Raw genomic sequence first — 20,087 nt, forward strand, 5'->3', positions numbered from 1 at the left:
CGGTGATCTCCCGAACAATCTCCTCTTCCCGACTGCCGTCGGGGCCGGTCAGGTCCTGCTGCAATTTAAAGATAAAAAATACCCGCAGCAGCAGCAGGGCGCTCCCACCCTGCAAAGTCCCAGGGGCGCTCGGAGAGAGAGAGTGTGGGGTCCGCCGTGGATCGTCCAAAACAACGATACATGGGGGAATACGGCCGCCGGACGCAGGTGCTGCACATCCCAATGTGTCACCTGGACGCAGATGACGGATGCGGCGGGACCACGAACTGGCTGGGACGGCGAGGCGGCGTCGTCGTCGTCTGCTGCGGCTCGACGCCCCCGACCTGGTGCTGCAGCTGCGCTTCCAAGTCGTCCTGATGGTGATGCACATGCACTTTATAGTTGCTATTATAAAGCTGCAGGATCATCGGGCAGGGATCGATGGAGACCAGCCATGGCAGTGTACATGCATATTGGCACAAAAGAAGCGGGAGAGATGATCAATGATCTCATCCAGCGGGTGCGGGGCAGAGCCAAAAACGAGCAAAACCCAGCCGTCCAACTTTATTATTTCTTTCCTTATATTCAGTATATATGGTTTGGAGTGAAATTCTTCATTATACTACTGACGCCGACAAGTATCTCCACTCACCTACTACATCCTACATTATATTGGCTAGGTAGGAGCACGTTTATACTGTTGCACTGTATGCATCGATCACGATCACGGTGCTGAAAGCTCTAATACAATACTGACGATGTAGCCATAGCATCAAGAGGGTACACCATCTATCTGTCAAAAGGCTGATTTAGTATGAAAGCTACACCATGCGTGTGCAATGCAACAACATCAGCTGACCTACTTCCATAAATTCTTGGGGAATATTCAGAGATGTACACAGTGTACGTACGCTGCACTGCTGGCTTAAACAACCGATTGCATTGCATCATGGATGATGGGATGGTTCAGTTGCTGTGAAAATTTTTGCTCTTAATTATGTGCCATGAGATGCCACCAGCAGTGAGCAATTGAGGATGATTATTTGCAAACCTGATGAGGTCCGTTTATGTTATATCGATAGTAATGCCCCGAGCCATGCATGCTCCCACAATCCCAAAACAGCTTCCGTAACCGGAAAAGGCTAGTTTTAATCAGTGACTCGATAAGACGCTGCCCTGACCAGAGAGAACATTTTTCTAACCGGAAAAGCTGAACTGAACAGATCCGATTGCTACTAGAAACAAGTTCTACTGGGACCGGAAAAGCTGAACAGATCCGATTGCTACTAGAAACAAATTCTACTGGGACCGGAAAAGTGTTGTTTTAACCAGAAAATGGAGAACTGATCCTTCACTTGTCTTGGGTACTGTCCTCTGACCGGAAAGGTACTTATTCAAACCGGAAAGTGGCAGATGCTTGACCATGGAAAAATGCAACCGGAGACCTGGCAGACCCGAAATACTAATTAATTGTGCCTCTGGTAAACATTATCTAAATTGACAACAGGTCACAGACCGGAAATATAAATAGTTCCTTGCATTAGACCGGGGAATTATCTCACAAATTATATTTGACCGAAAACACACTGTTTACACGCGAAGAAAAATGTATTGGACATTACTAGCTAGAAAAGGACAAGAAACACGCTGATTCAGTATCTATCACAGATTGCTGCTACAAATATAAGAGCTTACTACAAAATTTTATTCTCTTTGATCATATTGCAAAGCATCCAAGTAAAATCCTAGATTCCTAGTGTATGCTCCAAAAGGGCCTGTGTACTCCATCTCCCATTCCGGGTCCAGGTATGCTCCATCATGGTTAATTTCCTAGTAAAATTTTTCTCAGGAATTATTGTGAATGAATAAATTAATAGGACATAAGTTTTCTCTCTAAGGCAATCTATCAAGCCAGTTGTGTGCATGTTAAAGATCTATATGTGCTGCGCAGGTTCACTAACCTGCAGGTAATCGCAAGCTTACCGGCAGATTGGGATGCCTCGGCCGGCGGCAGATTGGGGGATTATGCAGATCGATCGTAGCGGGTGGAAAGCTGTCGTGGTCAGGGACGAAGGGGGAGGATTGGATCGCCGTGGAACCGTCCGCCGCCTCCGCCGCTCTGAGAAACAGGAACGGCAGCTATTCTCGTGCGTAGCTATTCTCACCGTCACAATACCACCGTGCGTATGTTCACATACTCATTTATCACTTTGAGTATATTCACTACTTCAAAGGGATATATATATGAAAATTTTCAAAAACATTCCTATTTTTTAAATATACATTATTGATTATATCTTATTACTAGTATATAAAAATAAGTATACTCATATACTCTATGTATGGTCGCATACTCAACGTATATATCATCATAAATGTTCTAGTGTGATCATATACTCCATGTGGAGTGGCGGACCCAGGGTCTGGCGACCCTGGGCACAAATTGGACTCCGTGGGGTAGGAATAGATTGTTGTTGTAGTCTTTGCCCATGCTCAATTTAATCTTTGAGCCCGCCACTGTCCATATGCGTACTTTTTGTTGGATCATATACATCATACATTATAAGATATACACACATGGGAGTAACCCTTCAGTTGCCGCTGCCCTCCGCCTGGGGCCTAGCCCTGTGTGCGACGATGCATGGGGCTAAAGAGTTTGGCCCAAGGAACCAAAACAAGTCAAGGCTGTGTCCCGCCTCTTTGGCACCAAACAAAAAACGCCCGAAACTAAAAACACACTCGTTGTATAAAAAAAACTGATACAAAAAGAATTCAAAAAAAGGACAAGAAACATTAATGGAGCACCAAAATAAATTTTAGTCCAGAATCGCACAATATAAAAAAGCAATCCAATGAGTCAATGACTATGTATATATGGATAACTATTATTTACTACATACCTTGATTCATGGATACATCATTATTTCACTCAATGTTTAGGATCCGACAGCGACCCTACTTCGCTACATGAGGAAGAGATGATGATGAAGGCGGGCATGTGGGGTTGCATGTGGGGCAGACGGCCTTGCATTCTTCCCTTGTTTTGTAACAAAGAGGTTCTGGTTTTTCGTTTTGGCAGCAGTAGCAAGCTTTGAAGCCGTCACAAAGGTTGAATGTGCAAAATTTCAGGGTGATCTTCCTCTCACCTAATGGTATGGAGTTGACAGTAGTAGCATGTCCAGACCATGCTATACAAACTAAAAACACAGCAAAGATGAGGACCATCGTGTACACCAAGCCACCACAATCGTTGTTCCTCATATTAATCTATAGTGATTGTATTTTAACTTATTGCTTCACCATATGGAGTAGGATAGACTGCAGTTTATATAGAGAGAGGCAGCAGGGGCAGTAGATAGGCATGTATGTCGAGGGTGCCCAACCACACAGGGCCTCTAATCTTACTACTTAATTATTGGGTAATACTATACATAACCCAATTTTAGTCCATTTTGTTAGGTACTACCTTATCACATTGAAATTTAATTAATTACTTCCCTGCAAATTATTCTCCTCCCAACTAAATAGTGATCCCACTTTTAGTGGGTACTGATGATCTACTTCTCTCCACCCGAACTGCTATCTTTGTGACAGTTCTTCATCATTACTATATCTCCTATAGTAATCCTTTTGTGGCACACATTAATGTATCCTCTGCTCACATTTATTCATTTCTTCTCAATCATGTATCTCATCTTACTCTACTAATATTTAGTGGTTGGGTTTTTTTGGCATTGATTTCAAACTTCATGCTAGTTGTTGAGGAGGATTCGTCATACACGAGAATGGAATTCATATATATATTATCAGCATTGGACTTGAGCAAAACATGGTCCGAGCTCGGGCTGGGTCAATGGAAAGCTTGAAACAATTCAAGCCAAACAATTGCACACACGCCTGTCCACTAGAGGCGTCGAGCTAGAATTTTTTGTTCGTTACCGGGCCAACAGGCTCAGCCCTGGCATTTTTTTTTTGGCCAGCAAAATTACCGCCACACCTGGCCCCACTAGAGCGCGGGCTAGGCCTCATTTTCTCATTTCTAATTTGCATTATAGTTTCAAGAATATGATGACAGTGCCTCTGCAAAAAAACAATCATGCAGAATTAAACATTTGAGGATGCATAAAGAATTTGGAAAAGTTTGGAGAGAAAAAACCCAATAACAGATATGTGAATTATTGTACTACACCTTGTTCATGAATGTTTTATTTCACTCAATTGTTATTTGTCTCCGGTAACATTATGTGATTGTTGATGCTACTTAAGGAGATGGCACAAGCAGGCATGTAAGGTTGCATATGGGGGCAGACAACCAGGCATGTCTCAGGTAACATTATTTTGGTTTTGGCAGCCGGAGCAAGCGCCTTTGCTCCTCCAAGGCACGTCTTACCTTTAGCTTTATCTTGTGCGTCCATTCCGCATCCAACGGACCTCAGCGATTCAAAACAAAAAACTTCCTAATCCTAAACATGGAGGGAGACGTGCCAAAATCCAAAATATTTTTTCACCTCGAGTCTCTCTAACTCGCCCACCGCACCCACCTTCATTCAAATTTGATCGCGCGTCCACCGTGAGAGTCCTCTCGGCAAGGTGGCCGGCGGCCACGGCGACGCGGATCGCGCCGACGGACGCCGCGCCGCAGAGGCGCTTGTGGAGCTCCCGCTGAGCTGCAGCGCCGCCTCGAGAAGACCTAGCAAGCGGCGATGGCTCGTCGAGGAGGCGTGCAGCCGGATCCACGAGGGCGAGCAGCGGCCGCCGCCCCTCTCCTTCCGCCCCGTCCGCCTTGATGCGTGCCGACAGCGACGGATCGACAGAGGGGTTGCATGTGGGGCATATGGCCTTGCATTTGTCTCGCGTTTTTTTTTTTGGATAGTTTTGTCTCGCGTTTTGTAACAAAAGAAGTTCTGGTTTCTCGTTTTGTCAGCAATAGCATATTTTGAAGCCGTCACAAAAGTTAAATGTGCAAAATTTCAGGGTTGACCTGACGACATGGAGTTGACAGCAGTAGCATGTCCTTGTAATAATGCTGTACACATGGAGTTAATTTATTTCTTCTAAATCCTGGGTCCACTTATTGTTCTACTGATTAATGTTTGGGTTCTTTTTTCTTCTTCCTTTTCTTTTGCATCGATTGAGACTTCATGCTGGCTGTTGAGGATGGTTGATTCGTATGTAGTCTTTGTATTGTAGTTAGAAGAATGCAATTACATAATTGAGAAAAAAAAAGACCAAGTGTGCTTGGATGACTTTTATAGATTGATGCACACACTGTTCACTCCATTCTAGCCTCATTTCTAGAGTTCAAGTGCCGAAGCCCCGGCCCCTTCAATTATAAACGGACCAATCATTTACATTCCTGGCATCCAGGGTTGAATAGGCATCTGATATTCTTATGATCAGAATGAACCTGGTCATAATGTTGTGACAAACGTCTTATTGAAAACGGCACAACACCTGGTAGGTCTAGAGACAAAACCAGGCCTTACTTATCGTCCTTGAAATATTTCATAATCCAGACTATGTAAATTCCATGATACTGAAACCCTACCTCTAATGTACAAAACCAACAAGATATGCATTACGAAATCAATTTGCTAGACAACCACTCACTAGTTACAGAAGTTTTCATATGCACAAATTATTGGAGAACCACGGTGACTAGACTACAAACATACAGCAGCTTGATTGGTCTAAAGATCAAAATCAACCAAAGAATCTACGGGACTATGAAGGGGATGACCATTGACAAGAATCCATCGTATGTAAGAGTTGCTGAGCCGCTGTATCGGGTATCCTTTTCCTTGAATTTCTCAGTTAACCCCTGGATGAGAGTGTAAAACAAATATGTATCAGTAATTACGAGAGCAGATCCTTGTTTCACTCCATAGGATGTAGCATGCAAGAAAGAAAACTAACATACTTTCACAATCATGCCACATCTACAAAAGCAGAAAGATATCAAGTCAGGTCACACATGCTCAAATTAACGAGGATAATAAGTAATAGAAATATTCTTTTTTCACAACAAATTACTTACTCCACAAAGTTGTCAAAGTCTAGTGCACCATTGCTAGGCACACCATTGTTGTAATTCGCTATAAGAAGCTCGATGACAGAAGGTGGAACGGCATATCCAAGGCTGCGAAGAGCTTCTGTCAACTCACGTGAGTCAATTTTTCCACTCCGATCCCTATCGTATCTGTCAAAAATACCCTAGATGGTGGCATGATAAAAAAAAATCGTAAGTAGATCTACTAGCTTTGGATCAAAACAGCTAGATGATGGTGCAATAATAGAAACAGACCATGATGCTGATACTATTTTTTTTTTGCTTTCTGACTTCTTTCATCAGCACACATGATTGGAGCACCAGCTGTTTTGAGTTACAGAAACATGGTCTCCACTCAGACTGTTCTTTTCTTAATAACCAGACAGCTCTCCGTTTGATTATGCATAAGATTCCTCTATATTGAAAGACAAGTTGCTACTTTTAATGTATGAACCATTTGTTATTCTAAGCGGCATAGATCTAAAAACAATGTAAGCCTAAAAAAAGTGGAGCACAGCACAATGAGACCTCTAGCAGCTGCACATTGTGTTTGTAAATTGAAGTGCAATTACTCACCCGCCATTGCCCAAGGCAATTCCAGAGGGATACAAATTGTGCTGGTCCTGCAAGATGAAAGCATCATGAAATCAGTGCTTGTATATGCGATTTGGAAAGAATAGATGAATGCTAAGTTGGTAGCAGGTGCAGGCAACAGAACGATAGTAGTAAGAAAGAACAAGTCCCCTAAAATAGGAAAGAACAGTAATTAAAGTAAGCTACCATGGCGTGCTATTTTATTTTTCTTGGCATGGCTGAGCATTCAGGAAGCTAGTCACCTGAAGAAGCAGAAATACAGGAAGCTAGTGTTGTACCATTTCAGGTTGAAGCGCATACTAAGCTTAATCTTGTATCCAAATTCAAGTTGCCCAGCGAACTAAGGAAGTAACGAATTCTAACAAATAAATTTGAAGCATTTGTAGACGGCAATGGCAGTAAAGCAACTCCGGAGAGAATAGATAGCTAACAGTGTACATGTAACTAGAAACAGGTATAAACACCAAATAATCAGAAGAAACTGTAATGAGGAGGCGAATCAAGGAGCTAGCAGGGTTGACTGCTGAAAGTATTCCAATTTGTAAGATGGGCTTGATAGCCAATGCAAATATTTGGCTTCTGCAAGTCTCTGGTTAATTGGAATGAAAAAAGAAAAAAATTATATTCCCGCTAACGAAATCAGAAGAAAAAGGAACCGGCCACTTTTAGACTATATCACCATCCATCATTTGGAACAATGGGTGTCAATCTGAATACGTATCTTTGGTATTTGTATTCCTAGTCCTATCCTACCTGTCGAAGCATGGAAGGAAAGGAGAAGAATTGATTGAGGGATGGTGGGGGTCATAGACGTACCCATCCGTGACGGCGAGGAAGCGGCCGGGTCGTTGAAGAGGAAGATGAGCAGGCGGACGGTGCGGATGCTGAAGCGGTGGTAGGCGGTGGAGAGCGCGCCCTGCAGCTCGTGCTCGTCGATGGCGCCGCTGCAGTCGCGGTCGGCGGCGCGGAAGGCGCGCTCGACGTCCGGGTGCGTCCCCGGCGGGAAGGCGACGGGGACGAAGCCGTATCCGCCGAATCCCCCCGGCGTCCCCTGAGAGGGCGGCGGCGGGTAGGCTGACGGGTAACCGCCGTAGCCGTACGAGGAGGGCGGCGGCGCGTGGCTGGTGTATCCGCCGGCGTAGGTGTGGCCGTAGCGGTTGTAGTCGGCCATGGGGGGTTCCTTGTTGGTGGTGGTGGTGGTGAAGAGGAATATATGGAACAGGAGCAGTATTTATCCGGCATTTGTTTGCGCGTGTTGGTCAGATGATGCACGCGACGTGTCATGGAGACGAGACGAGCACAAGTCAGAAGCTTCCGTTGCCTTCAGGAGGCAAGAGGAAGATGTGAAGAAGAAACCTCTCTGATAAATCAGGGATTAGGAGGAGGCCGTGAGCGACCACCGTTGGTTGGTTGGAGCCTTTTGATTGCGTTCCCGATCGCCGCCGGCCAACCGTCCATCGCCGTCGCCGTCGCCGTCGCCGTCGCCTGCGTTTTTCTCCTTCTCTTCCTTTTTATTATACGGACCTGACCACGAAATCCAGCACATGTCAGCGAGCCACTCGCCCACTGCCCGTCCGACCTCATCTCCACGGTGCAGATCGCAGGGGAACGAACGAGTGGACCAAGGGGCCCCACCCACTCCAGCTCCACTAATCGCTTCCTGCTCGCCGCTTGGCGCCACAAAAATCACCACGCCTCCTCAGTCCTCACCATCACCAGTCAGTCGCCGTCGCGCTCCAATGCATATGCAATCCATGGCACCGGCTGCCGCGCCTCCCGCGGCGCCTCTCCTCCGCCCGCGCCGCCCCGCCTCCGCCAGTGCCGCCGCCGCGCGCGCCAGGGCCACCTCCCTCGTCGCCGTCAGGGCCCAGCCGGACACCGTCGCCACCTCCGCACCCGACCCGCCGCCGGAGTTCAAGCCGCCGCAGGGGTTCCAGCCGCCCGAGCCCAAGAGGTTCGCGGTCAAGGAGGGCCAGCAGGGCAGCGTCCTCGGCGCCTCGCTCGCCATCCCCCTCCGCCTCGGCACCGGCGTCTTCGTCCTGGGGTGAGCAGCACACCCTTCTCCTTTTGTGTAACCATGGAGCCATCAATCATCAATTATTCAATATAATGTGCAGGTACTCGCCGTCACTTGTTTCTCCGTCAGAGATACCATCAGACCAGTACGCTCTCGAATTCGGAGGTGAATTATTCAATTTATATTCAAATTCCTTTCCATTTTGTAAACGACGCACAATTCCTTTCCTTTCTTTTTTTGGAAGCCATTCAAATGCTGCGCAACTAGACACACGTGTTTCTTGTTCTAGCTTGGAAGGTGAAGGAGGAATCAAAGATAGGACAGTGCAAACGACCAGAAAAGCCTATCGAGATTTATGAATTCGAAGGGTACGGCATTCCTTTCTGTTGACCGTTTGAGTTTTGACAAAGAAATATATTTAGATCCTTCTGCCTCCCCTCTATGTCTAACTGTACCTACTTTTTCTGTATCAATCCCTAATATTTTATTTTTCATTAGCATCTGTGCTGACCTGTTTTCTTCTTCAATTGTTGGTGTATTCTTCCAAATTTTCAGCTGTCCGTTTTGTCGAAAGGTGAATATTTCCAGTCTCCTGCATCTGCGTTTTGCACCTGTCATTCTTCATGTACATGAACAATTTTGTTACTTATATTCGCCATGAAAAATTACCAGGTCAGGGAGATGGTGTCCGTCTTGGACCTAGATGTATTGTTTTATCCTTGTCCTCAAAAAGGCCCAACATTCCGACCAAAAGTCCTCGAGATGGGTGGAAAGAAACAATTTCCTTACATGGTACACCGCCATCCTAGATAAATTCAGATACTCTGTGGTGTCCTAGTATCACTTTAGGTCATATTAAATTTCTATGCTCCCTCCTTCCGCATCTGAATTCGGAAATATTGTGTATGAACTATATCTCATAAATAATTATGTTCATAGAATTACCATTGTGTATAGACTTTTCAATCGACAGCAAGATAGTTTTTGTCAGATTAGTGTGCCATTCTTCCTTTGTTGTGGGAAACAGGGTGTTCTTCTGACATTTCCCTATAAATAAATAAAAATTTATGTGACGAAAGCAAAATCATTTCAGTGCTTATAGTTATATAAGATACACGTCTATTGCAGGTGGATCCAAACACAGGGGTAGCCATGTATGAATCAGATGACATCATAAAATACCTGGCTGACACATATGGTGTGTATTCAACGTATTTCCGTTCCGTTTACCTCTGCCCTTGCAGGGTTGTTCCCATTAGCCTCCTTTCACTTGTGCTTGTTTTTCAGGTGATGGAACGGTTCCAATCATGCTGTCGCTTGGTCTGCTAACAGTAAGTAACTACATGTTCAGAAGTATACGATATGCTTTAGCTCAGCACACCCATCAATCCACAAGTATATGCCCAATTAAGCAATTATCAAAGAACAAATTACATGATTTAATTGAGTGTCCAATCATCCAGGAATATATGGCACGTTTATTTTTATCTCTCTATATGCTTCAGTTTTTTTTTTCCAATCTGGCGATTCAAGTGCTTTATTACCTACCAGTGATCAGCTATTCAGTTGTTCAGTTTTTAGAACTTTGTACTCATTGTTTGTAGGCAATCACGGCAGGGCTTGCTACACTTGGTCGTATTGGAAAGGTATGTTGAGAACATATAACCAGGCTCCTTACATGTTGCCCCCTGAATGTTTTGCTTGGACCAAGGGCTGACCTGTTATTGCTTACAGGGAAATTCCTATACTGCTTCAAAAGTTCCACCTCAGCCGATAGAGATATGGGCATATGAGGTCTGAATCTTACCACACCTGCTTATTCATAGTGTTCAGGTCATTGTTGCTACATATTGCAGCTATAGTGCCAGTTCTGGAGTCTGAATGGCTGACCATCTATTTTCTCAGGGATCGCCCTTCTGCAGATTAGTACGAGAGACCCTCGTTGAGTTGGAATTGCCACATTTGCTACACAGGTACTAAAAATGCTCAAAAACCACATGTCCATAAACAATTTGTTGATTATGCTGCCATCATAACAGCCTGAAATGCTTCTATAACTGATCTTCTTGCTTCTCGTATTGTAACTAAAATGTTAATCCTGCTCAATACATGATCGCACATGGGCTAACATCAGGGTGACAAACTGCATCTTACTAGCATTACATAGTTCTTCATTTGATATATGTTCTCTACAAGAGTGTTAGTAACTCAAAAATCATCCCTGCAGCTGTGCGCGTGGCAGCCCCAAGCGCCAGGAATTTTTCAAGAAGATGGGAACTTTCCAGGTTTGCATCGTTGCGGTTGATCCCTTAAACGCTGAACATTCTTCATTTGGATGCCTATTGGGTGATATATGTATGTATTACTGTCTTGGCAGGCGCCTTACATCGAAGATCCAAACACCGGAGTCAAGATGTTCGAGAGCGCTGAAATCATAAACTACCTGAAGGCAACATATGCCCTTTATCCAAGCTCATAGTGCTGTACCTGCCATATCTCAAGTGCTCATATGTAATCTTGTCTAGACCGTCTAAATTTTGTTCTTTACGAGAATATTTAGGGAAGAAACAGTGAGCCTCAAATTATGTATGATGCACAGCCGATTTTATGTATGCAGAGTTTGGACTCTGAAGTGATACTGGAAATTATATGTTCTTTCTGTCGATAAAAGAGAAGATATAGCGAGTGATGTTGCTTTCCGAAACACAGTGATGTATGTGCTGCTGCTGATGCTTGTAGAGTTGTAGTGTACTACTAGACGCGAAATGAACTGTTCCTTTACTTGGATCCTTGTCAGTGATTGATCGACCATTGGATTCGGGGAGAGGCAAATCGAACCGTCGGTTCACAAATCAACGTCGCTGAATGAGTTCGCCGTCCAGTCTGGATCAGGTCGCCGTCACCAAAGCCTCGCCAACACACTACAGAGAAGAAACCCAGCACGCCGGCAACCTGATTCGGTCTCCCAACCAGATTACCTCACACCCCAGTTCTCCCAGGGCCCGGGCCATGGGCAGCGCGTCGTCCCCGCCGCGGCGGCGGCGGTGGAGCTGGGCCTCGGCGCTCGCCGGCGCGGCGACGACGGCCGCCGCGACGGCGCTGGTGCTGTGCCGGCCGCGGGACCCCCGCTTCGAGCTCATCTCCGTCAGCCTGTCCACCTTCCACTTCCGCCCGCCGGCGGCGCTGGACATCGGCCTCACCCTCACGGTGCACGCCACCAACCCAAACGTCGTGCCCGTGCGCTACGGGCCCTCCACCGTCTCCATCCTCTACGGCGGCGCGCACCTCGGCACGGCGCGCCTCGACGCCGGCGGGCAGCCCGCCACGTCCTGCCGCCTGCTCCACCTCCCGGCGCGCCTCGACGGCGTCGAGCTCGCGCACCGCGCGCGCTCCATCATCTCCGACGTCGCGCGCCGCCACATGGAGCTGGAAGCCACCGTCGAGATCGCCGGCGAGGCGGCCGTGCTCCTCTGGTCCCGGCCCTTCTCCGTCCGCATCGACAGCCACATCACCGTCGACCCCCTCTTCCTGGAGGTGGTCGAGCAGGAGAACAGCTCGGAGATGCAGCTCTACCTCGCCTGAATTTTACTTGCTAGATAGACTCTACCCAAATCATCTCTCTGTAGAAAACCCCTACTTATTTGTGCAATGCTCCAAAGCCTTAGCAATTATTTATTTGCACAATGCAATGGAACATTCAGATTCCCTTGCGATTCAAAGACATTTGGGCGAATTTCTGATTATTATCCACATCAACAGTATCACATAACACATGAACACAATGCTACAGATGATGAAATGAGGAAACAGAGAATGCCCCGGGGGAAAGGCTAAGGCAGCTCACACCCCACAGTTAACCTAGCACAACAAGGACATCAAAACCGGCAAATTGATGCCCAACAAATAAGATTACACTGCACACAGGGATGTGATGGTGGCGGCTTCCGTAGTCTCAGTTGAGTGTCGCGAGGGGCGAGCGAGGGATGAGCGACGGCTTGGGCTCCTTGCTTGATTCGTACGGGTGATTCTCGCGGAACTCGTTCACTAGAGTCTCCATGGGCATTGCCCGCAGCGACTCTATCGTGCCTTTGCTTGGTACGTTCGGCTCAGACCTCACCGGAGTTTCACCAGTCGGCTCGTAGTCCTGCAACAGCAGCATTTGTAGGGGAGTCCAGACAAGAGATGTCAATTGTCAATGCAACAGAAACTCATTGGAAGGAATCATCACCGATTTCAGTCTCACCTTGTAGCTGCTTTGGAAAGCCTTGTCAGCATGCGTGTTGATGCCCGCAGCCTGGCTCGAGTGGTTCTCTTGCAGCTGTTGCAGCTCGGCAGAGTGAGCCTCTACCGTTGACATTACTCTTGAACTCGATTTTCGCAACTCTTCAAGTAGATCTGAAGCAAATCAATGTGTTAAGACTTAAAATATCATATATAAGGAACACTATAAATCCAAGTAAAATGATCAGATTGAGTGGCAAGAATAGTACTGTCAATGCCCTGGGTTATGTCCTTGCTGCTATTGGCTGCATGTTCTTCAGCCACAGCTCGTGACGATGCGATCTCCATTTCATGTTGCTCATTATTCTCAACTGCCGATCTGAAAAATCAACAACAACCAAAGTATATTTAAGGCCAGTAAATAGTTTTGAAATAGAGGTGATGCACAGCTACTACTGCTTGTGTGCTACCATACGAGTTATTTTGTTGAGAATGTCATTCTTATGTTCCAAGATTATACGTTGGCATGCAAACCGTGAAGAACTGAATCTTGTCTTGTCATACTAAGAACTGAAGGTAAAGAGGATAATCTACTTGCCTGACAAGAGCTTCAACTTCAGTGACGTGTTTTTTGCTGAGATCGTTAACTGCTGCATGTGACTTCTTCCATTGCTGAACAGCAGAGTCAACAGTGCATGCACTGGGTACATCAAAGTACAAATGGTTGTTCAGATAATCCAATTTTTAGATATAAGCGAATGAACAGAAAGTTCCATGTAACTGTTCAGACATACCATTCCTGTAGCATGGTTTCCATTCGACAATGCTTAGCTGCAGAAGAGCTGGAACCAGTTTTGCAGTCATTCTCCACCTGCTCTGCAAATATCTCCCACTTCCTTTTGGCGTCTTTAGTGACACACTCCATGGCTGATGTGTGTTCATCCAAAAATGCCTTGTTTCCACGAGCAGCGTCACCAAGAGAATTCAACCTAACACCGACCTGAAGGAAAACATCATCAAGTTCCTATTATAACACTGACCCTATATACTTGGTCTCAAGATTTTTCCACCGATATTAGCGAAATCAATGCAATAATAAAATCATAAGCATGCACACACCAGCTCTCTTTGTCTAGTAATGTGTTTAGACACCAAACTGCTTATGTCCACCAGAAGCTTCTGTTCCTCTGATTTTGATTGTTCCTGCAACCACGATGGTATTAGATATAAACCAACCGAATTTTGACAGTGAGTGAAAACAAGTATAGATGTCTCACCTCATAAGCAATCTGAAAATCTTCAATGCTTTTCATTTGTGCTTCATGTGTGTTGTTTGAGTGGCTATGCAGCTTTGATGTTTCCTCAACATATTTGTCAAATAGCCCAATAATAAAGGTAGACATCTCTTTTGTTCTGTCCAAGCTAATTAGGAAACTCTACAAAACAGCAGGAGCAAACTCCAAGTAAGACTTGTGGTCATTTTTAAAATGTTAAAATATCTGCAGTGAAATGTGAAACCAACAGAGATTATAACTGACCTCTCTTAATTCTTTAGTGAAGTATGTAAGCTCACTTCGGTGGGTAGTCAACAAGTTCTGGATGTCACTAAATATATTCTGTGCCTCTCCCTCCACACAAGCTAGTAGCTGTGAACAAGGATATTGCCATGAGAATAGATAGAACAAGGACAGTACATTTTGTTTAAACCAAACAAGCAACAAAATTACTTGCCTGGTCAAGACTGCAGCAGCTTGCAGCAGACAGTGATGATATGTCCTCAAGTGTGGCATTTGCACTTGCTTTATGTAGCAGTACAACATTTTGGAAGGCTTCCATATGGGACATGTATAATGCTTTTGAAGCCAAAATTTTCTTTTTCAACTCAGAAGTGGCCTTCAAATGTTCAAATAAACATAGTTAATATACAATATAAATTCATTGAGGTAATTCGGTCAAGAATTAGGCATGCCAATTAATGTACCAATAAGATGTACCTTGTCATGGGAATCAACACAAGATTGACACAAATGTTCCACAGACTTTAGGTGCTTATTTTGTTGGTCTATGGATGCATTAAGTGTACTGGATAGAACGCCCAACTTCGAAGCAAGATCAGTTTGGAATGTATTCACAACTGACCTATTTGTGGCACTTAGCTTGTCTTCCCTAGCTATTTCATCATAATCAACATCCTGTTAGTACAAATGAAAATGTTAAGAAAGACAGTAAAGAGATTGTCCTAAATGCTTACCGATTTTCGAATAGAGTGAAGCATTATCACGACTAGATTTTTCCAGGTCTGATCGCAGAACACAAGCTTGATGTGTTAAAGCATTTTCTGCCACAAGAACGAGTTAGATCACTGTTCAAACATATAACTCAAACTAAATGGATGTCTGGAATGGACAATGAGATATAAAATGATACCTGCTTTTTTCTGCTCTGAAATTATGAAGTCCTTCTCCCTAAGATTATATTGTGCCTGTTTCAGATCTTCTTTTGTCGTAGAGAGTAGGTTGCCTGTGTGGTCCAGACATTTCTAACCATAGTACAGAGCTATAAGCAATAAAGTTTAAGTAACCCCAAAGTAACCAGAGTAAGAAAAATACAGCTCACCTCTGCCACTTCAAGCTTTTTGCTCAAATCAGCAGAATGCTGAACCTCAGAATCATACTTCTGTTGCAAATCGCTAATTAGCTTCTGGTTTGCTTCCGAAGAAGCATTCATTTGTTCGATCTGATCAGCCATTGCCTTGATAAAGAAAAAATTAGAAATAACAAGTCATTTCAAGGATGGTGTTTCGCCTTCAGATAGATTTGAAAAATCATGATAAATCAAACACTACCTTTCGTTCATTTTCCTCCTGCTGATATCTATCTTTGGGGATGTACACTCCAACTTTTTCTCGAGCAGCATATACCTCTGGGAAGTAGACAAGTTTTATGAGGATATCATTTCACCATCCTGATGAGATGAAATGATTGTGCATTCACTACTGACCTGCTTTAAGTCGGTCAATTTCACCATAAAGATCTTTAATTAATGTTGTTTTCATCATTTTCTGATTGACCTGCAACATAGAAGTATATAAGAAAAAAAATCCCAGGTATCAACAGGTATTAACTAGCAGCATTGAACTTGTCCAAAAGAGAGTTTTAGGATTTGGATCCTTCAGAAATAACTCTGACAAATATCTAAACTATTCCATTAGATACCATGTTGAAAAATTCGTTCTTTTATAAACACACGCCACTAGTAAATCAGTTTGCGATGCTAGTATCAAATGAGATGGCAATAATGCAGAAACAAATAGATAGATCCAGGTTAGGAACAACTGAACAAGAACAAATATTAGAGAGCGGTACATTTTCTTTAAGCTACACAAGCAGACAAATTGCTTGCCTGGTCAAGACTACAACAGCTATAGTTCACGCCAAACATTCATCAGCACAAGCCTATGACCACAATTTTCACTTGAGAAGATCACCTAACATGTATACATACAAAAACAGTTGCTACAGAGTAACTACTAAAAGAGGGGCTAAGTGGGTTGCTGGATAAGCGAATAAAATAGTGCAACTGAAGTTAGGGTTTTCTTTTTTTCTGGACATACTAATCTTTAAATTCGCATAGTAAAGTCCATTCATATGTATCCCAACACAAAACTTCCATCTAATTATGTCTACAAGTTTGGTCTACCATTTGACTTCTCAGAACATGTCGAAAATTTATCTAGCAGAATAAGGATAAAAAGTTTACGTTGTAAACAAAAACATAACAGTAATAATGAACACCAGTAAATATGAGAAAGTGGAGGCAAATCACCTCGGGCCTGTTCTTGATACTCTTTGCTCGGTGTGCATAGTCCAATGTACTCAAAGTTTCTTCAAGGCAATGCACAGAGGGTGAAACAGTTGCAATAATGCAAGTCTTTGTTCTTCCTCCGAGTGAATCGCGAAGCAATCTTGTGAGTTTACTATCCCTGAAGACAAGAGAATTTTCAGACAAGTTAGCAAAGATCAACTACTTTAGAAAAAATAATCAACTACTTTAAACAAAATAACATGATTAACTTATTCTTCTTACCTATAAGGAACATGTCCTAGGTGTTCTACCAACGCCGTGATCACACGCCCCAAAGTAAGCAAGCTTTTATTGATTTCACCGGCCTCCCTTGCACGGCCCTATAATCAAGAGGGAGTTTCTTACTCTAGAATGCTAATTGATACTCATAAATGAAGGTATGAAACAGCAGCATTCAGGCTAGTCATACTATACAGTAACAGTACCTCCCTAGCTCCAGAACGTGAGATGTTCTCAGAACCAGCCAGGTCAACAAGATTTAACTTCCCGCATTTTATCAGTTCTTCTCCTTCAGGGGTTGCCTCTTTTATGTGAATAGTGATAGAGAAAAGGGAGTGTGACCGACTGAAATGTTAGGGGTGATAATGAGCACTTAAGTTTGCCTTAGCAGTACAATTGAAAAGAAGACAGCAAGTGAGATTAACCTAGATTGTTTATTCAAGAGAGTCTCTGCAGTGCGGCGCTTTGCAGACCCTCTTTCCAACAGAGAAAATATTTCGCTTGCATTTGTAACAATTTCTTCCTCGAGACCTCTAACGAGCACTCCACCCTTGCCGTCCTCCATAAGAGGTAAGGTTTTCTTCTGTCTATCTTCTAGGGCAACCTTAGATATCTCCTCAGGTGCAAGAAGATCTGTGATTTCTTCATTGTACAGCTCCAGGAACGTGACCTTAACACTGTACTCAGTATTCTGCCTCTCCAGGGTATCAAATATCTGCTTCACTGCCCTAGGTATGACTCCAGCATCTGCAGGTAACTGGCCCTTTGGACCGCTCTGCAAGCATTCGAACACAAGAAGTCATTATTGCCTTGGCTCTCCTAAACACAAGAAGCCAACCTAGAAACATACAGTCATGAAATGCAGCATCAGCAGTATAGACTTGCCTTTGCTCTCCTGCACTCGCCTTCCATGGTATATGTCTTTCCTGTGCCTGTCTGGCCATAGGCAAATATGGTACAGTTGAACCCCTCCAGGACCTCATTGACAATAGGAATAATCGCCTGGTCATACAAGTCCTGCTGCTTTGCTGCCGGTCCAAAAACCTGGAAAACAAAATGAGGGTACAGCATGTTAGAACCCTGCACCTGGCAACCAGAGCTGGAACAAATTAAATAAAGTCCGTGGTTGCTTGCACCAGCACCAGCACTAGCTTCTAGCATAGAGGTAGACCACTGAGACCAGCTAAATTAAATAAGAGTACATCATTAGTGCTCCAGACGTCTATAGTGAAGTATAACTGTTAGAATTCACAGCCTAGGCAATTCCACTGCAGATTGAGCTTGTTCGGATGGTAGCAGCAGCTTTGATTTTTAAGTTAGTCACACTGAAACAACAGTACCCACAGCATAACCGCCGGAAAACCATGCGCAAGCAAACAAAGGGGTGAGGGTAACAAATCCAGCCACTGGAACTGCCAGATCCCGGGGAATGGGGGTCGGGAAATGGGGGCAGAGAGCATCAGACCTTGTCGAAGGTGAAGACCCTGTCGAACTGCTTGCCGGCGATGGTCTGCGTGACGGCGACCTCCCGCTGGTAGTCGTTGCAGGTGATGACCTGCGGGGCGTTGCTCCTGAGCTCGTCGTCGCTGAAGGGCCTGCGGCGAGGACTCGTGGGGTTAGCGCCGCGGATCTGGGGTAGGGCGACCTGACGCTTCACCTGCGCGCCGATGGAGAGGGACGGAGGGAGAGAAAGAGGGGAACGGCGGTGGGGCGGCGCGGCGCGTACCTGCAGCGGAGGAGGACCTGCACGTTCACCGCCTTCTCCTTGTCCTGCCGCGACGACATGGCGGACGCGGCGGCGAAGGGGGGCGGTGGGGTCGGGGGAGAGGGGATTTCAAATTTTGGACGGCGAGGTGGGGAGGAGCGGGGGGTAGGAGACGGAGAGGGAGAATTCGAAATTTTGGGGGCACGGAGAGAGGCGTTGCAGGATTTATGCGGCCGCGCCCCCGGCGTCACAGCCGTTGGATCCAAACGACGCTCGAGGTGCTCCGTGTGAACTGGGCTCGCTCGGCCCAACAGGCCTGTTAATAACTTATGGTGGCGCTTCGTGTCTCACTGTCTCTCTCTCGGCACTCGGCAGCGTGTCAGCGTGTGATTTCTTTTTTGTTAACGGTGCAGCGTGTGAATTTGCTGGCCGTGCCCGTGCTTTGTTTCATCATTGGGTAAAATAGAGAAAGAAAAAGAAAAAAAATCCTAAAATTCGAGCAAATTCTTCCCTAAGGAGTCACCAAGGCTCGATTTGGCCTTTGAATTGCTGATTTGGTCCATTTTGAATCCTCAAACCCTTTTCCTTCAGTCGAAATTAGTGGTAAATTGGTTTGCCATTGGTTACCATGCTGCTGCTGCAAAGGTATTAACCAGTTTGCCATTAGTAGTCTCGGGCAGGTGCAAGTGCAAGTGTTCCTTTGCCCTCTCTTGATCCGGAGAGGGAGAGGAGAACAAACAAAGAAAATTATTCCATTCCTTCTCGATGACTCCGTCCCTTGTAGGTGCAGCTTCACATCATTGCTCTGGACTTTGAACCAACCAATGAAACAAAAGTGTTTTGGGGACCTATATGGACAGAACGAGATATCACTTATCAGATACCAAAATGTCTATTGCCCCCAAAATTTTCTTCAAGATACCATTGGCTAAACATGGTAAAGAAAACACTATGTACATGCGGTTTTATTTTTACTTAGAAATCCTGCGTGTGTTCCATTACGAATAGGAGGGGCGGCCAACGGCAGCTTGGGATCTTCTTCCAGTTGGCGGTAGCTTTGTGGTTTTTAATTAGCCCAATCACGTCCGATCCGTCACGTGAAGCGTCGCGTGCAATGGAAGCAGTTTTAACGGAAACATCACATGACTTCAAATACAACTAGCGCAGACTTGCACGGCAAAAGGTCTGGATCAAAGAGCGGAGTATATGCATTCATCCAGCCAGATAATGTGCTCAAGTCGACAAAAGGTTAGTTCATCGATCACAGCTCACAAAGGTTCTGTAAAAGCAAGCATAGCATAGGTCACAGATTTTTCTTTAAAAAACTAAAAATATGGGGTGTTGCGAGAATCGAACTCTCAACCTCTCGCAACACCCGGTTTGTTAAAACGTTTTATTAAGGTATATTTAACCTCTGGAACTTCCTGTTCTGTCGCCAT

General features: G+C 44.9%; 4 protein-coding genes across 5 annotated transcripts; 2 read left to right on the plus strand and 2 right to left on the minus strand.

Annotated features, from left to right (window-relative positions):
* Positions 1-5,415: 5,415 nt before the first annotated feature.
* LOC120713088 (calcium-binding protein CBP-like) lies at positions 5,416-8,010 on the minus strand. Of its 2 annotated transcripts, XM_039999075.1 has the most exons (5): positions 7,439-8,003; positions 6,605-6,651; positions 6,017-6,192; positions 5,900-5,918; positions 5,416-5,800 (listed from the first exon to the last, which is right to left on the minus strand). In XM_039999075.1, exons 1-5 carry the CDS (start codon positions 7,791-7,793, stop codon positions 5,696-5,698), a joined length of 702 nt encoding a protein of 233 aa, XP_039855009.1. In that variant the 5' UTR covers positions 7,794-8,003; the 3' UTR covers positions 5,416-5,695. The 2 variants fall into 2 exon arrangements, with proteins under 2 accessions (XP_039855009.1, XP_039855010.1); XM_039999076.1 differs by lacking the exon at positions 5,900-5,918 and having other exon boundaries at positions 7,439-8,010.
* Positions 8,011-8,187: 177 nt separating this feature from the next.
* Positions 8,188-11,343, plus strand: LOC120713087. The gene is made up of 12 exons (XM_039999074.1): positions 8,188-8,666; positions 8,740-8,804; positions 8,929-9,007; positions 9,195-9,213; positions 9,312-9,431; positions 9,768-9,837; positions 9,927-9,970; positions 10,244-10,285; positions 10,374-10,433; positions 10,545-10,612; positions 10,867-10,924; positions 11,017-11,343. The coding sequence occupies exons 1-12, from the start codon at positions 8,362-8,364 to the stop codon at positions 11,116-11,118; spliced, it is 1,032 nt and encodes a 343-aa protein (XP_039855008.1). The 5' UTR covers positions 8,188-8,361; the 3' UTR covers positions 11,119-11,343.
* A 305-nt stretch (positions 11,344-11,648) lies between these two features.
* Positions 11,649-12,221, plus strand: LOC120713593. Its single transcript, XM_039999523.1, has 2 exons — positions 11,649-11,683; positions 11,789-12,221. Exons 1-2 carry the CDS (start codon positions 11,649-11,651, stop codon positions 12,219-12,221), a joined length of 468 nt encoding a protein of 155 aa, XP_039855457.1.
* A 107-nt stretch (positions 12,222-12,328) lies between these two features.
* LOC120713086 (kinesin-like protein KIN-5C) lies at positions 12,329-18,839 on the minus strand. The gene is made up of 22 exons (XM_039999072.1): positions 18,670-18,839; positions 18,409-18,538; positions 17,829-17,987; positions 17,369-17,718; positions 17,150-17,288; positions 16,947-17,044; positions 16,686-16,842; positions 15,861-15,930; positions 15,706-15,782; positions 15,477-15,611; positions 15,288-15,399; positions 15,112-15,198; positions 14,855-15,030; positions 14,592-14,753; positions 14,399-14,506; positions 14,138-14,296; positions 13,980-14,063; positions 13,655-13,860; positions 13,459-13,560; positions 13,130-13,239; positions 12,883-13,034; positions 12,329-12,783 (listed from the first exon to the last, which is right to left on the minus strand). The coding sequence occupies exons 1-22, from the start codon at positions 18,726-18,728 to the stop codon at positions 12,592-12,594; spliced, it is 3,024 nt and encodes a 1,007-aa protein (XP_039855006.1). The 5' UTR covers positions 18,729-18,839; the 3' UTR covers positions 12,329-12,591.
* Between the last annotated feature and the right edge of the window lie 1,248 nt (positions 18,840-20,087).

The sequence above is a fragment of the Panicum virgatum genome, chromosome 6K (genome assembly GCF_016808335.1).
Source record: "Panicum virgatum strain AP13 chromosome 6K, P.virgatum_v5, whole genome shotgun sequence".
Classification (NCBI taxonomy): domain Eukaryota; kingdom Viridiplantae; phylum Streptophyta; class Magnoliopsida; order Poales; family Poaceae; genus Panicum; species Panicum virgatum.

Coding starts and splice junctions, on each gene's coding strand:
- LOC120713088 (XM_039999075.1), bottom strand. CDS start 7,793: ATGGCCGACTACAACCGCTACGGCCACACCTACGCCGGCGGATACACC. Junction 6,652..7,438: donor TTCCTCGCCGTCACGGATGG/GTACGTCTATGA, acceptor TTCATCTTGCAG/GACCAGCACAATTTGTATCC. Junction 6,193..6,604: donor ATTGCCTTGGGCAATGGCGG/GTGAGTAATTGC, acceptor GCCACCATCTAG/GGTATTTTTGACAGATACGA.
- LOC120713087 (XM_039999074.1), top strand. CDS start 8,362: ATGCATATGCAATCCATGGCACCGGCTGCCGCGCCTCCCGCGGCGCCT. Junction 9,432..9,767: donor AGAAACAATTTCCTTACATG/GTACACCGCCAT, acceptor CGTCTATTGCAG/GTGGATCCAAACACAGGGGT. Junction 10,925..11,016: donor AGAAGATGGGAACTTTCCAG/GTTTGCATCGTT, acceptor CTGTCTTGGCAG/GCGCCTTACATCGAAGATCC.
- LOC120713593 (XM_039999523.1), top strand. CDS start 11,649: ATGGGCAGCGCGTCGTCCCCGCCGCGGCGGCGGCG. Junction 11,684..11,788: donor TCCCCGCCGCGGCGGCGGCG/GTGGAGCTGGGC, acceptor CATCTCCGTCAG/CCTGTCCACCTTCCACTTCC.
- LOC120713086 (XM_039999072.1), bottom strand. CDS start 18,728: ATGTCGTCGCGGCAGGACAAGGAGAAGGCGGTGAACGTGCAGGTCCTC. Junction 17,988..18,408: donor GGGTCTTCACCTTCGACAAG/GTCTGATGCTCT, acceptor TTTGTTTTCCAG/GTTTTTGGACCGGCAGCAAA. Junction 15,612..15,705: donor AGGAGGAAAATGAACGAAAG/GTAGTGTTTGAT, acceptor TTCTTTATCAAG/GCAATGGCTGATCAGATCGA.